The sequence below is a fragment of the Harpia harpyja genome, chromosome 12 (genome assembly GCF_026419915.1).
Source record: "Harpia harpyja isolate bHarHar1 chromosome 12, bHarHar1 primary haplotype, whole genome shotgun sequence".
NCBI classification, from domain to species: Eukaryota; Metazoa; Chordata; class Aves; order Accipitriformes; family Accipitridae; genus Harpia; species Harpia harpyja.
The window spans coordinates 45,004,995-45,020,070 of record NC_068951.1 but is presented as its reverse complement, the minus strand read 5'-3'; the positions used below and the strand labels follow the sequence as shown (position 1 = coordinate 45,020,070).

The following is a 15,076-nucleotide window of genomic DNA, read 5'->3' as shown; positions in this document are numbered from 1 at the left end:
CCCTCGCAGACCCCGGGCAGCGGAGCGAGAGGGAGCGGGGGCCCTGCGCTCCTCTGCTCGGCCCGGCGCCGCGGGAGCGGAGTGGGGCGGGCGGGCGGAACATGGTGGGGAGGCTTTGCTGCACCCTCGTCGCCAGCTGCGCAGGGCAGCTCGCACCCGGGACCTGGAACTCGTCCCGGGATAGACGAGGGTCTGCGCTGGAGCGGCGGGGCCGGCTCCGGGGGTGCCGGCCTCCTCGCCGCCCGAGGATGGGCCGACCTGCCTCGTCCGCAGCGGGCGGTTATTTTCCCGAGTGGATTATTTATCCGCTACCATGAGTGATAGCAAGAACGCGAACCGACGATAGGGTGACGGCGCGGGTGCTGCGCCCCTGCGGCTGGAAGGGGCGCGGAGGGAGCGCGGCCGCCCGCTCCGCTCCCCTCCCCGCGGAGGAGGGCTGTCCCCGGCGCCTCTTCCCCCGCCAGGCCGGGCGGGCTCCGCTGCCCTCCTCGCCGTCCCCCGGGGCGGGGGGGTCTCCCCGGCCGCCAGCGCTGTGCCCGGCGCGGCGTTCGGCCCCGCTGCGGTGCGGTGGGCAGCGCGGGGGCCGCCGGCCGTGCCCGTGGGGGGGGCGGGGGGGGCAGCTCGGAGCGGCACCTGCCGCGGGAGGGAGCGGGGCAGGGTGGGCCGGGCCGCACCGCCCCCGTCCGCCGCCGCCGCCGCGCCGCGCAGCCCGCCCCCGGCGCGGCGGGGGTGAGGCGGGGGGCGAGCCGCCGAGTGCTGCTCCCTGGCGCTCGGAGCCCGCTCCAGCGCCCGCCCGCCGCGCCGGCGAACATGAGCGATCATGGCCGCCTTCGGGCTCCTCAGCTATGAGCACAGACCGCTCAAGCGGCCGCGCCTGGGGCCGCCCGACGTCTACCCGCAGGACCCGCGCCAGAAGGAGGTGAGACCGCGCCGCGGCGCCGGGGCCCGGCCGCCGGCCCCCCCCCCCCCCCCCCCCCCGCCGCCCGCGGCTGGGCCGCCGCCCTCGTCTCCCTCCCGGCCCGGCGCCTCCCCCGAAACTTTTGAGCGGCGCCGGGCGGCCGCGGAGCCGCCCGCTGACTTGCATTTTCTGCGGCGAGGCGGGGGGGCGGCGGTCCCGCTCCCTGCCATCTCCACCTCGGCCTCGGCGCCCGCCCCGCGGCCCGGCCGGCAGCCGGGCTCGCCCTTGCGCGGTCGGCCGTGAGGGCGGAGGGGCCGGGCCACCTGCCCGGAGGGGCCCGGGGCACCCCCGGCCCGCCCGGAGGGCGAGCGTGGGCCTGCCGGGCTGCCCACCCGTGCTTGGGACCCGGCAGCGGGGACCCGCGGTCAGAGGAGCGAAAGGGCCGGAGGGTTCCGGAGGTCGGGAGACGTGTCCGACCGAAATTGCAGGGCAGGGGCGAGCGGGGCTGCAGCTCGTGCTCTTGCGTCAGGCTGCGGTTGTCCCGCTCCCGGGTGCCGCAACCGAACCGGCGGAGAACCGCTGTTGGTCGGTGCCGGTGGCGAGCGTGTAGTTCGGGCGGGCGCTGTGACACGGCCGGCGCGTCCGGCGAGGCCGCGGGGTCGGTCGTGGGCTCTCCCTGGCCCGGCTTCCCGGTCTCGCTTCTGGGCCGCCCACCGGCCCTGCAGAGGTGGGGGGAAGAAGCCTCCGGTTCGGTTCCGTGACCGGGATGTCTCCCAGCAAAGTCAACGGGTCTCCCTGAGGTTTGCCTCGCATGCTGGGTTGTGACTCGTGCACGAAGCCGTGTGCGCCAGGTATCCTGCCCCTCGCGTGGTTGGTCTGGGACGTCCTCTTCTTCTGGTGTTCCTGGCCGTCTTCGTCCCGGTGAATTCGGTGCTTGTAGAAGTCATCGGTCTGACGCGTCTAGAGGATGAACTCCAGCTAAATGGAGCGAGTACGGCAGGGCAGCCATGCAGCGTTCTTCGTGCTTTGCTCTCTTCCCAGTCTGTTGTTTTCTTGTGAGGCTTCCGGAAAGGACGCTAATTCAGGGTAATTTGTTAGCTGTGTATGAGCGTTATCATCTGCTCCACATAGGCTGGCAAGCGCTCGTCAGAGAGCGACTGTTGGTCAGCGCTGGCGGAGCGGGGCTTGGACAACACGCGATAAAAGATGCGTATTCAAGTCCCTTCCTAATCCTTTGAGACATGCCTCAATTTTTTGACCTCTAGCATCTTTCTGTCTTTTCACCCTTACGCCGCTACTCATCATACTTACAAACTTGGTGATTACGGTAACTAGAAGTAATTCTCCAACGTGTATTTTTTATGCGTGATCGTGACCAGGCTTGCAGAACTGCATCTGAACTCAGCTATGACAATGTATGGAGATGAATTTTTAGCTCTGGACTGTTGCATATTTTTAGTCAGGTGGTGGATTGATTCTTGCAGACACATTTATAAATATGCAGCCGGTTACAATAAGAATGGAAGTGGCAAGTGCCCAGATGGTTAATATTTAAAATATGTTACATGGGTGCATTAGTAAGTAGAAAATAACTGCAACAGGGTCATTGTTATTTGCCATAATGTAATTGATTGAAATGTGGCTTGGGGAAAGTCTTCATTCCACGTGTGTACGGGCAGCGTTAGTGTGTGTTGCACGGGGCATTTACAGGACACAGTCAGTCCTGTGTTGTTCCAGCCTTTGGGTCAGTGAAGTCTGTCTGTCGTTTGAAAAAGGAGACAAAAGCGGAGTTACAGGTCCTAGCAGAGGTGGGAATGGGCTGTCTGGTGACGTTGGTGTTGCCAACTGTCACCCTCTGCCTTTCTAAATTCCCTCTCTGCTAGGAGCTAGCACCTCCAGGGAGCCTGGGCTCTCACGCTGCAGAGCCTGTTCCCCTGAGCACCAGGTGGAAATCTGCATCCTTCGCAGGGTCCCCTGGTGAAAAGCTTGGGGTAAGGCTTCACCCCTGAGCATTGGCGTGTGCCCTGTGTGCCGAACGCTCTCTGCAGAAATAAGGGGGTGACAGAAGGGAAGTCTTCAAATTGCGCAGCACATAGCTTCTGCTTGAATGCAGTTACCTGCTGGGGCTGCTTTTAACACCTGATACTGCTCTAAAAGAGAAACATTAGGAGGAATTGGCTTTCCTTGTCTTTCTGTAATATGTTTTCTTTGGACGTTGGACACTGCTTTGCACATACTTTCTCTGTTGTCGTGGTTTAACCCCAGCCAGTGACTAAGCACCATGCAGCTGCTCAACTCACTCCCCCCACCCAGTGAGAGGGGGGAGAGAATAGGGGAAAGAAAAGTAAAACTCGTGGGTTGAGGTCAAGAGTTTGATAGAACAGGAAGGAAGAAAATAATAATGATAATAATAAAATGACAATAATAATAATAAAAGGATTGGAATGTACAAACCAAGTGATGCACAATGCAATTGCTCACCGCTCACTGACTGATGCCCAGTCAGTTCCCGAGCAGCGATTCCCCCCAGTTTATATACTGGGCATGACTTAACATGGTATGGAATATCCCTTTGGCCAGTTTGGGTCAGCTGCCCTGGCTGTGTCCCCTCCCAACTTCTCGTGCCCCTCCAGCATGAGAAGCTGAAAAATCCTTGACTTCAGACTAAACATTACTCAGCCACAACTGAAAACATCAGTGTTATCAACGTTCTTCTCATACTAAATCCAGAATGTAACACTATACTAGATACTAGAAAGAAAATTAACTCTCTCCCAGCTGAAACCAGGATGCTGTATAATCAGCAATCCCTGCTGCTGATTGCGGAGCAAAAGGTAGGTTTGGAAACATGCCTGGGCAAGAGCATCTGAAGGCAGGTGTTAGAATCAGCTTTTTTTCTAACACTTCCTGTGCTGTAAATTGTTAAGGTCTTCCTAAGATGGATAAAATATAATGCAAATTGTGCTTATTATAAGCCACAGATATAACCACTGAATGTACCATATCGTCAGGGCCAGATCCTGATGATTTTACTCATGAGTAATGCTTTTAACTTCAGTTGAATTCGGTTTCAAAGCACAAAAAAGCACAATCAACATCATTTTATGCTGAGAAATAGCCTTCAGACTGCAGGAATTTCATTGCCTTCTCCACACATAGTGCACAGGGTTTGACCCTTCCAAGGCTCAATTCTCCAATGTCTACAATTGCCAGTAGCCCAGACCACCTTCTCACTGGTAGGATGGGTAAAGCAGTTGAAATTTCTGCCAGAAAGGCGTCTCCAGTGTTGTCCTCTCTATGCCACTTGGGAGTCTTTCCTGGGCCCTCTCAGTCTCTGTTTATAACAGTACATCATCTTCCTAGTCTCTGGCGAAACTTGCTTTTGCCTGTGGTTGGCTGTTGGGTATGGCTAATCCTTGCTTGTGGCTTCTGAGCCGTTGATTTGGAGTGGAAAAGCTCCTCTAAATATCGTTATTCCTCTCTTCATCGTGAAATATAGCTTGTTTAATAATCTGTAACTGGCACAGTGTTTTATACTGTCTCTTTTAGGGAGTTACTTTTTGATCTCGTTGTTCCAACCAAGCCCAACATTCGGTAGTGTAAGCTGAGCGTGAGTGGAAGGTTTATGCTGCAGCAGCTGCACCACAGGTTGAAATCCTGGACCTTCCTGCTGAGGGTCTGGGTTGCTCCAAGCTGCTGAAAGTAGGTGCCCTGTTGTAATAGAGAGACACGAAGCAAAAGATGGAGCACGTGGGAGGATCTAAAAGTAATGACTGGTTAAAAAGATCCGTTTTGCTGCTTTTGTGAGTTTAATAGGGACTTCTTTTAAAATTATCTTCTGAAGGAAGTTTTTGAGGTCAGGGAGAAAAAGAATGTCTTTCAAAAATTCCTTGGTTTTGACTGTCAGATAGTGCTGGTATAGCTCTCTACACTGTTTGCTCAGCTCAGATGTCAGAATAAACTGGCCAGTTCCTAGTTTTTCCAAAACCTTTATACATCATTAGCTTTCTGCTTTTCCTCTTACTGGCTTGGTGCTGCAGTAAGCAAGTGTTACTGCAGTAATAAGGAAGCAGGAGGATGCTTAAGTTGAGAGAGCTCATTCCTATTAATTAAAAGCAAATTAATACGGAATTACACAGTCCAGAACACCCAACAGTAACGCCTCAATGCTTGATCCGAACAGTTGGTTCATTCGTTCTCGGTCTAGTTTGAGTGCCCTGACTGCAGCTGGCTGGGTAAGTGCTACCGGTGGCCTCCTCTGAACACGCGTTGCCGGTCACAGCTGCGATGGAGTGAAACAACGCACGCAGTCTGAAGTTGGGGTCTGACTTCTGGCAGAGCTGACGCTGCTCAGCTCCTGTGAACATCGGTCTGAACTTGTCGGGCTTGCTTTCTGTAAAGATATCCATCTGTACGTGTTGTGTTCACAAACCGAGTAGTGCTGCGGATACGTCGGTGGGTCTTGAATATCCCACACGAAACAATTAAAATTCTTTCTGAAACAACGCAATTTGGGCCTGAATGTTCATTTGGCTATTTAAAATTGCAAAAGGGTTTTAAGCCTTGATTTGGCTCACTTGGGGCCCTGCTTGACATTTTGAAAGGAAGCTTGACATCCCTGCAGGAGCCCAGAGGATCCAGCGTGTTGCAGCGCAGAGCGCGTCACTTAGTGACAGCAGCGTGCGGTGCTGCTGTGCCTGTCATTAGGAGAGGGCTTGCAAATCAAGCCAAGCGAAAGCGGGCTTAACCCTGGTACCTTCAGTATTGTACAATTTAGCTGTGCTGGTGTTCCTGCCTGTTTGTCCAGGAAGCTTTCCCCCTCTGCTAGGGGACAGCTGTGCTCTTAGAAAATGACCCTGAGCTGTTAATGGAGCTGGCGTGAGTGAGATGTAATGAGAGCTCCTCTGAACATCCATTTTATTGTTAATTTGTTTGTAAAGGTATCTCTGTGCATTGTGTTCACAGATGACATGTCTTCATTTCTAGTCGGTGTTTGGTTATGCAACTGCACTATGTTCCGTGTTTAAAATTTCTGAACTACTGCTGAAGGCAGGGAGAGATCTGAGCTAATGATCCGAGCCAGACAAAACCAAAACACTGATGTGTTTGTGTTGTCAGTCCATCCGCAGCTTGTTCCTACAGTAGTGGTAGATACAGCAGTACAACATACGGTTCTTAGTTATTTTCAGCATAATGATATCTCTACAGCTTTTTTCAAAGGAGGAGAAGTCTAAAGATAACAGAACTGGGGTCAACTGTGGAAATGGCACTAATAGTAACATATATCTCCATCTGTTTGCCATTTACCTTGTATTTATTTGCTTATAATCTTTTTGATCACTTTCATCTCTGCCTTTATTTGTGTTTTCAAGGCTGTCTTGGGGATAGTGTGGGTGGAGGAGTGTTCCAGCACTTCTTGTTGATTTCATTTAAAATTCAGATGAGGCTGGCTAACTTCATAAACCCTAGAGAGCTTAGATTTCTTCTAAATACATTACTGTCTCCCGCGTTACTCCCAAACTTTGCGAAAATACTGAAAAGTGAAATGCATTGCAAAGCGTATGAGAATAAATCAAATGGAAGCTTCTAGGTCGCTGTTTTGGGGGAGACATGTTGTCCAAAACTAGTAATAAAATCTTCTAGTAAAATTGTGACATTCTTAACTTTATTTTCTCCTATTTTATTTGCTTGGTTGCATGGCAGTTGCTCTTTGTTTTCATAGGTTATTTCACAGTCATCTCGGGGACTGTTCCAATATCTCACCCACTACCAGTGGTCCGTGGACCACTTGAGCTTGTGTGGATTACCTTTGGTGGCAAGTAACTGATTCACTGGGGGAGATCTGTGCCTCCTCTTCAGAGGGAGATGAAGAAAAACAAACAAGCCAAGTTCCCATTCATCTGGTGTAGGTAAACCTCAGTCTGACAGGCACGTGATCCTGAGTAAGTGAATAAACTGCGCAGCCTCCATGGAAGAATATTAACTTTGGTGAAATTACAGAGCGAAGACAGGGAAGGGTAGGGCTCACTTGGAAGTTATATTCTGCATTTGTGGAGGCTCGGGTATGTGTTTGCCCCTCATGCTACTGACCCCGCTTCTGTCCATTCTGCGTTCTTGCTGCAAATGGGATCCAGCTAAGCCTGCTTAAATACTGATAAGCAGCAAAATGAAGGTGTGTTGATAATGTAGTAGGAGACTAGTAATACTTCCACTGCGAAAGTAACTCCAGAAGCAGTGGGTTTAGTTGCAACAGGGACAGATGTTCACTTGAAATTGTTTCTGCTAGAGGTGGTCTGTTTCTTATTTCAGCAGATATTCCCAAATGATGGTTGTGGGGCCACCAACGTTTTAAACTTCAGCAAAACAACGATGCAAAAATGTTTTCGTGCTGGGGGAAGGGACACGTGGGGTCTGGGGGTGACGAGGGGTGTGCAGCAGCGTTCTGTTACGGAGCGATGCGGCTGGTTCCAGCGATCCCAGCTGGTGACTGGCACCGCTTTCGTGAGGAGGATTTAGGGCTGGGTGCTGGGGACCACTCCGGGTTTTACGAAGGCTGCCGAGGCCTTGTTTCCCGCGCCCCTTCTCAAGGGCAGCATTCCTCTTTCAGCAAAACAAGTGGCATCCTTATCACGTTATGGCCTTGAAGCCTGTAGTAAGGCAAATGCTTAATGGGGACTGGAGCGTAGGGGTGGCATCGTGTTCCCCTTCGCTGAAATCCTGTGAAGGTGCAAAGTGCTTGGAGTGTTCAGGTGAATGCAGAGTCTGGCATGCTAGCAAATAAATAAATTTTCTTTATAAAAACATGCTTCTCAGAATGATGTGACTTCTTAAATTGTAATTTCATTTTTTTTCCCTTAAAACACTCTTTGCAGGATGAACTTACTGCAGTGAACGTAAAGCAAGGCTTCAGTAATCAGCCTGCCTTCTCTGGAGATGAGCATGGATCTGCTAGAAATATTGTCATTAATGCCTCAAAGGTAAGACAGGGCTTTTCAGTCTGAGTATACTCACTGAAATGAACCAAGTTGGCAGGGGTTGTACTTCGTTCTTGACTGCTTTGCTTTCTAGTTGGAAGTCTTTGTATCAAAGCTAATTACAGAACTAATACAAGAATGCGGAGCTATGTTTCTGCTACCTACTGTTATCAGTCTTCGGAGGAAAACATGGATGCCAAGAACAAAACGTAACTAGCACACGTCATTGTAGAGGAGACATTAATTTTGCTCCTTTTCTTTTAATTGCTTCATGTACAAAGACAGTAGTGATTCCTTCCCTGGAAGTCCCTAGTATTTCCACATCTTTAGGTTGCTTTGGTCTTGTATCTCTTTCATCAGGCTGTTTTCTGCCAGGAGAAACTGGTCACTGTGGTCCAGGTCTCTTGGAAATATATTCTTGGATTGTTTAGTGGGATTTGGTTTAGCTCTCCTGTGGGGTTTTTTGAGAGTCGAAGTGTGAGATACAAAAGAGCAATAAAAATGACTAAAATATTAGTTACTATTCTCCAAATTGAAAATTATAGCTGTTTAGAAAAAAAATTCCCATATTTCTTTGAGGGATCTGTCCAGATTCACGCACTCTCTCTTTTTTTTTTTTTTCCTGTTGTGAAAGCAGGAAGAAACGGTTTTGAAGGAGTGTTATCAAGAAGCTTATAAAAATGTTTTCAGACAAAGTAATTTTCTGCTGTTGGACTTTTAAAATATATAACTTTTTACAGCTTATTGGAAAATGCGAATTTACTTATACAGTGATGCTCTTTTATTTTAGCAGAAGAAGAGATACAAGTAAATGACAGGTTTGCTATTGTTGAAATGTTAAAGGTTTTCCTGTTATACTTTTCTGATTTTGTTTTCTAGAATTGTTACCTGCAGGCACTTTCTGTCTTATATTTTAATTATTCGTGTTTTGACTATTGAACCTAACTGTTTGAAAAGTAAAACAGAAATTCACAAGGAAGTGCTTATAGTTATTTGGAAGATTCAAGTGCAGAATTACCAAAATAAGTTCAATATCTCCTAAAAGCTTTTCATATGTTTTAAAATTACCCAGCTATGAATATATTTATTAGAAAATCAAACATTCTTACTGACAGGCCTAAAAACTAACTTCTGTTATAGTAGTTTTGAAAAGGAAATAAGCTTACATTGAGAGTAAAACCTCTACTGTTTTGGGTTGTTTTTTTTTTTTTTTTCCCCTGCTGTTTTGGGATTGAAAATACTGGGGAAGCAAATCTTGCAAAGCTTTTCATTCTGGAGGTATCGAGTGGTAGTGGAGGTGTTTTGAATAGAAGTCAGAACTCTTCCTAGCTTACCTGAATCTTTGAAGTTTTGCCTGCGGTAACTGATGACAGAAAGACAATGCATGCCGTTCTTGTGACAGTGTAGTTTGTTCTAAATAGAAGTGAAAAGCGTTCATTTACGCACTTCCATGCTATGGTGAAGTGTAGAAGGGGAGGAATGTTCCGAGGCACTCTTAGGATACACTAAATCGGGGCCTAAATCTGAGACCCTCATCTGCTGGAGGGATGTGGCTCTGGGCATTCGTTCGCAGGGACCTGTCCGAAATGGCAGCTGCATCTCTGCTATCTCTGAGGCCTGGTCATCTTTGGCTTGGTTTTGCTGACCTGCAGCTTCTACAGTGACGATGCAGAAGTGTTGCACGGGTGCTTAACATCATGAATCCCCATCTCCTAGCTGTAGGGAATTAAAGTGTAATCTTATTAGATTGATAGCCTGGGCTAGAGTGATGACTACATCTATTCAAATGGAAATCTGTCGTGCATTAATGTACCATAGATGCTTACTTACTGGGTTGTCATATACGTTTTGCTTTTTTTCCCACCAGATTGGCGCTTACTTTAGCAGCATACTAGCGGAAAAGCTAAAACTTAACACTTTCCAGGACACAGGAAAGAAGAAACCACAAGTAAATGCCAAAGACAACTACTGGCTGGTTACTGCTCGGTCCCAGAGTGCAATTCACAACTGGTTCACAGATTTAGCAGGAAGTAAACCACTGACTCTTTTAGCAAAAAAGGTATCCAAAAACTCCTTCCTCTATTTCTTGGATATTGGATTGGGCTGTGAGAATAGGACAGTCTATCTGAACGTGCTGGATGTGGAATGGTGCTGGAGGCAGCTGCTGCTGTGCAGCGTGTTCCCCCTCTGCAAGTAGGGTACCTGGGCAAAGGGGAACTTCTGATCTAACTGGGGAAAAGTTCCTCTGAATGACTATATTTCAGCTCAGGCATGTTTATCTTATTGACAGCCAGATTCTTTGCCTGTACGCTTCACTTCAAGGGTCTGTTTCTCAAGCAAAGGAACAGTTTACAGAAGTTCTTGTGTCTGGCAAGGAGATAAAAGGCTAGGAAGCTGATGCATTCTTAAAAGAACCTGCCTGTTAACTCCAACTCCTTTGCATGCTTTTCACATTTAAATTTGTATTTGTATTAACAGTCTTCGTTAAAGGGTCTTATTAGTTGTGTTTAAGTTTCCAATTAAGGAGAAGAATTCTTGATGCTTTGTAGCAGTCTTTGTGTAACTGGAAAAGGCAATTCTGAGCTATCTTTTTGGACACTGCGTGCTGTTAAGAACAGCAGTACGAGATAAATTTGAAGTGGTCATTAAAACTCATCCAAGGTGGTGTCTAGAACGCAGTAGCAAAGGGGCTGTTATTCATGCCTTTCTTTCCTGAAGCTCTGTGTACAAGCAGCTAATCTGACAGTATCTGGGAGTTATTCTGAGTATAAATTGAACTGAAATAGGAAATTCTTATTCCAAGACTATTGAGCATAAATGGATCAAAATAACAGAAGGTACACGTTTCAGCAGTTTTTGGTCTGTTGCTATGCAGTTGGTGGAGATTGTGTGCTGCTTTGCCACCAACAGAGCCACCAGAAAAACAAGAGCTTTGCTGTGGCAAGCACGCCATCACCTTGAAGTTTCCCCCTAACTTTCTGAGAGGTTAACTTTGTGACTAGAACTGCTAGAGAGTTTTCTTTTCATGATTTAAGTTTTTTTTTTTTTTTTTAAATAACCAGATTTATAAACCTGCTGATAACAGTAAATAAGCATGTTAAGTACACTGAAACTGATTCTGTAGAGTCCCTAGACTGACTGCTGAAGAGCATTACAGCAATGGGTCAGCGCTTTGTTTGCTGCTCTCTTCAGCATTGATGCACCTTTGTTCTCCAGGCACTCTGTTAGAAAGGTTGAGTATGCCTGAAGGAGTAATGAGGATTTTTTTGGTAGGGGATAGTAAGCGTAGCATTTGTGCCTCCACTCCTTTCTGTCTCCACTGGGTATGAAATGTCTCGTTCTCATATATATTGCTTTAAAAATGCATTTTAAAGTTATTCTACCTTTATGCAGAAAGGTGTAAGGATTGCTGTGACCAAACAGGGTGACTCTTTACCTGGAGGTCTTGTGGGACCAGCCCCATTGTGTGCGTGGCCAGTGCAGGCAGTATTAGCTGGCCAGGCTGTGTTTCCCTGGTGTGCTCTGGTTATTACGGACTCCTCTGAACCAGGGGCACCCATGTAACTGGCAGTGTCTGTGTAATTGAACCCTCACCCAAAACCTTGATGTATGTCCATTTTCCAGAGGTTCTGAGGGTCAGCTTGCAGGACTCTTTCTGTACTGTGGATGTCTTTGGTTGTGTCGAGAGGTTTGCTAGTGGCCCTGCAGGCATCTCTGAGCGGGAAAAGGATGCTCCAGATGAAACCTGGGGGAAGTGTGGGACAGCATCTCTTTTTTGTCAAGTCTCTCAGTTTCTGTGTGTCTAGACAATGGGTGTTGTCAGTGTAGTGGGTTCCTAGGTTGGCGAAGAGGTCTCCCGCTCTCCAGGTGGCGTGGGGTTGAGCGGAGGAGGCCTGGGCTCACCTGCAGGTGCCAGCTGCTGTTTGGACTGTGTGCTATAACTTGCTTCGTGTTTCATTTCAGGTTCCTATTCTCAGTAAAAAAGAAGATGTTTTTGCTTACTTAGCAAAATATTCTGTGCCACTGCTGCGAGCGGCATGGCTGATCAAAATGACATGTGCCTACTACGCTGCTATTTCTGAAGCTAAAATCAAGAAACGCCAGGCCACAGACCCAAATATTGGTAAATAAACATCTCCTAATGTCTAAATGCATAATAATAATAGCTGAAGGGGCCTGCTCCTCTTGTTCATGGCTTTGGTGTTACTAGGCGTCCAGAGAGGAATCTTTGTAGTGGGAAGGGGAATAAAAATTCTTTTAAATCAGTTTTGTTTAGAAATGTGTGTCAAAGAGTACAAAGAGCCATGCAGCATAAATACTGCTCTGTTGGCTGCTTCTTCTCCCAGCTGATTCCTCCCTAAATCTCCGGGCTCAGCATCTGAGGAGTTGACTGTGCTGCGTCTTCACCATGGACACCAGTCTCTGTGGGGCTGCAGGAGTGGCAAAGACTGCGCTAAGATAAATGTTACTGGGGAATGAATAGAACTGCTAATTTAGAAGTGTGGAATGAAATGCGAATTTCAAAGCTTATTTAATAGAACATAGGTGGCAATGTATTTATTTTAAGTACTAACCTTAAATGACACCGTCTGGCACCAAGCCAGCGGGTCAAGCGGTGAATGCCTTTAAGGTGTTCACAGGTACTTTAACTATTATCAAGGTTGTAGTTTTACTCTCACAGTTTACATATGCTACCTACAGCTCTTCTGTCTGGAATAAATGTTTTCCTTCTTTGTCCTGAAAATAACTGTGCTCAGAACAGACAAATCCACTGCTGTTCAGCAGCATCTCTGGACTGCTGTGAGAAAAGTCTACCTCTTTCTGCCAACTTGTTCTGTTGTTTCTTTCAAACTTTGCTTTGTGTTTGTTTTTTTTATTATTTGTACACTCGTAATACACATTTTCACTCTGAGTTCCCAGTTAAAGCCCCAGAAGTATATTTTCAATTTTCTAACATACATCCTAGGCTTGTTCTTTGGTGATAGTTCTAAAAATATTTTTAAAAACCAGTCTGATTTTTAGAGACAGAGAGCGGGGGGGCGGGGGGGGCAATGTGTGTAGCTGGCAAGAAGGAGAAGAGACACCTGGCCAGATACCAGGTCAGGTTGGTGCCTCCATTGGTGTATGAACTCTGGGAGCTGCCGTGCTGGGGTTAGCTTCTCTGTAGTGAGGTCAGTGCTGTTTGGGTGGGAGATTAGCACAGTTCCCCACTCCTCCTTCCGACACGGGATGGGTTCAGGCTCTTTTGAGCTGTTTTGGCACTACCGAGCGGGGCTGCGTGACTCGCTCTTTCCTTCTCTCAGCTTCCTCTTCTGCCCTTTGCACCAAGGGATGCTGAAACAGCCCCTCTCTCCAACCTCTCGGGTTGTCTTCCCTGTTCTCTTGAATGACCTAAGTATTTTTGGGGGTATACCCTAGCAGGAGGCTCGGACCAGGCAGTGAGAGCAGGCTGATCGCTTTCCTCATCTGTCATGAGTAGCCGTGCTGGTGATAAGGGAGCATCTGTGGCTCCCCTCCCCTCCTTGGGAGACTGCAGTGGTGATGCTGGGCACCGAGACTGGGGCTGTTCCGTTGCTTGGGATGCGTACTTGTTAGGGTGTAGTTAAAACAAACACCTTCTTTCTTGGTCATCTGGGAGTGGGGGAGAAAGGGGAGTAAGGAGGAGGTGAGAAAAGGTAGGGTTGTCTACTCCGTTGCGATAAATTGATCTAGACCTAGTTTGCTCTGGCTGTGAGTAGTAGCTCTTTAAAATAAAAGGAGTTGGTGCTCACTGGGAAGGTGCAAGGCAGTGGTGTGTGCTGGAGGGCAGGCGGGTACTCCTGCTCTGGCTCTGCTTCAGGCTGGTGCCGCGGTGGCACCCGCTTTGCCGCGAGGGTGAACGAAGCCGGCGAGAGCGTCTGTGGGCTGAGGTGCCCACGACTTTTAGTGGCGAGTACTCTGAGGTAGGTTACTGAGGATTATGTCCTCTGTCCAAATTCCCTGTTTTGCAAAGGTTGTTGAGAGCTTTCTGGGAAGAAGTTTGCTGTGGGTTACTGAGCAGCCTTTGACAGTTCCCAAAATGTTTTACGTCTGTGCCTCAGGTAACAGAAAGGCAGTTGTATTGTTTCTAACTCAGTGGCACAGAGATACTGGTAGCTGCTTTGGGAAAATTATTCTTTCATACTGTCACATGAAATAGGCTTGAAGTAGTGAATTTGGAATTGTTTTTCCAAAAGTGAGTGAATGTTTGAAGTAAATGTAGTTAAAACTGCTCTGTGAAAACACTAAAACCCACTAGCTTCATACAGAAGTTGCAGTGGATTTGGATAGAAAAGCATTCAACATATAGTCTGTATATGTTGACAGAACTGCCAACTACAAATACAAAGGGGAAAAAAAAGAATGAACGTGTTAGCTGAAGTCTGAGGTGGGTAGTAAACAGCGAAAATAGTTGTGTTTGAGAGTGGTGGTTCCTGTAACTCTGACAGTAAACAGGCTTAGGTTGTCAAAGCAACTGCATTATGTATTCATAAAAGAGTGTGCTCTTCTAAAATATGCTGCATGCTGATTAAATACAGCTCTGTCAGATGTTTGTCTCTGAGATATTAACAAATATCCTTGGTTGTTCCAGTTACTGTTAAGAGAATGCCTTCCTTAAAATTCGTCTTTTCCCAAAGCTTATGTGTATGACCAAGCAAGTTTACTTTTGTTCACTAATTTCTCCAAGTTACCCTAAATACAGAATCACTGCTGAAGCAGAGAGAAAAGCTGATAATGTTTTAGTAGGTTTGTGTATTTGCTGAACAGCGCCTACTGACTTATCTAGGACAAAGGAATGACAATCAGTCTTACTTGCAGACCTCTGCACTGTGCTGGTCACCCTGACCCAAGAAATGCTCTTGAGCTTTTGCATTCTCGTCAGAGTAAAAATCTGGAGGAGTTGTCTGTTTCAGAGTGGTTATAGAAAGAACAGTTTTGTATCCCGTTGCTTGTGCAAAGTCCCACTGAATTTTATGTTGGATATATTTGGAGCGGGAAGGAAGAGGGGAATAAAGGTCCAGATGGAAGGAAGTAATGAAGTATATTTATTTTGCGTATTTCAAAGCTGTTTTGTGGCTGAATGCTGAAATCTGATGAAAGAGACAGGTGATTCCCTAAAGGCATACCTTGTGTCAGTGCTTTTTACGTCATGCTAAGCTAGCAGGCTACTTGCACGCTTCACAGT

At 47.6% G+C, this 15,076-nt stretch overlaps 1 protein-coding gene across 2 annotated transcripts in view; it reads left to right on the top strand.

Moving 5' to 3' along the window:
• Positions 1 to 704: 704 nt before the first annotated feature.
• The window catches only part of MED12L (mediator complex subunit 12L), a 155,850-nt gene continuing 141,478 nt past the window's right edge, over positions 705 to 15,076 (top strand). For both annotated transcript variants that reach the window (XM_052803046.1, XM_052803045.1), the window contains exons 1-4: positions 705 to 919; positions 7,771 to 7,875; positions 9,740 to 9,931; positions 11,836 to 11,995. In XM_052803046.1, coding sequence (XP_052659006.1) covers positions 821 to 919; positions 7,771 to 7,875; positions 9,740 to 9,931; positions 11,836 to 11,995 — 556 coding nt within the window. In that variant the 5' untranslated portion in view covers positions 705 to 820. The remainder of the gene's footprint in view (positions 920 to 7,770; positions 7,876 to 9,739; positions 9,932 to 11,835; positions 11,996 to 15,076) is intronic.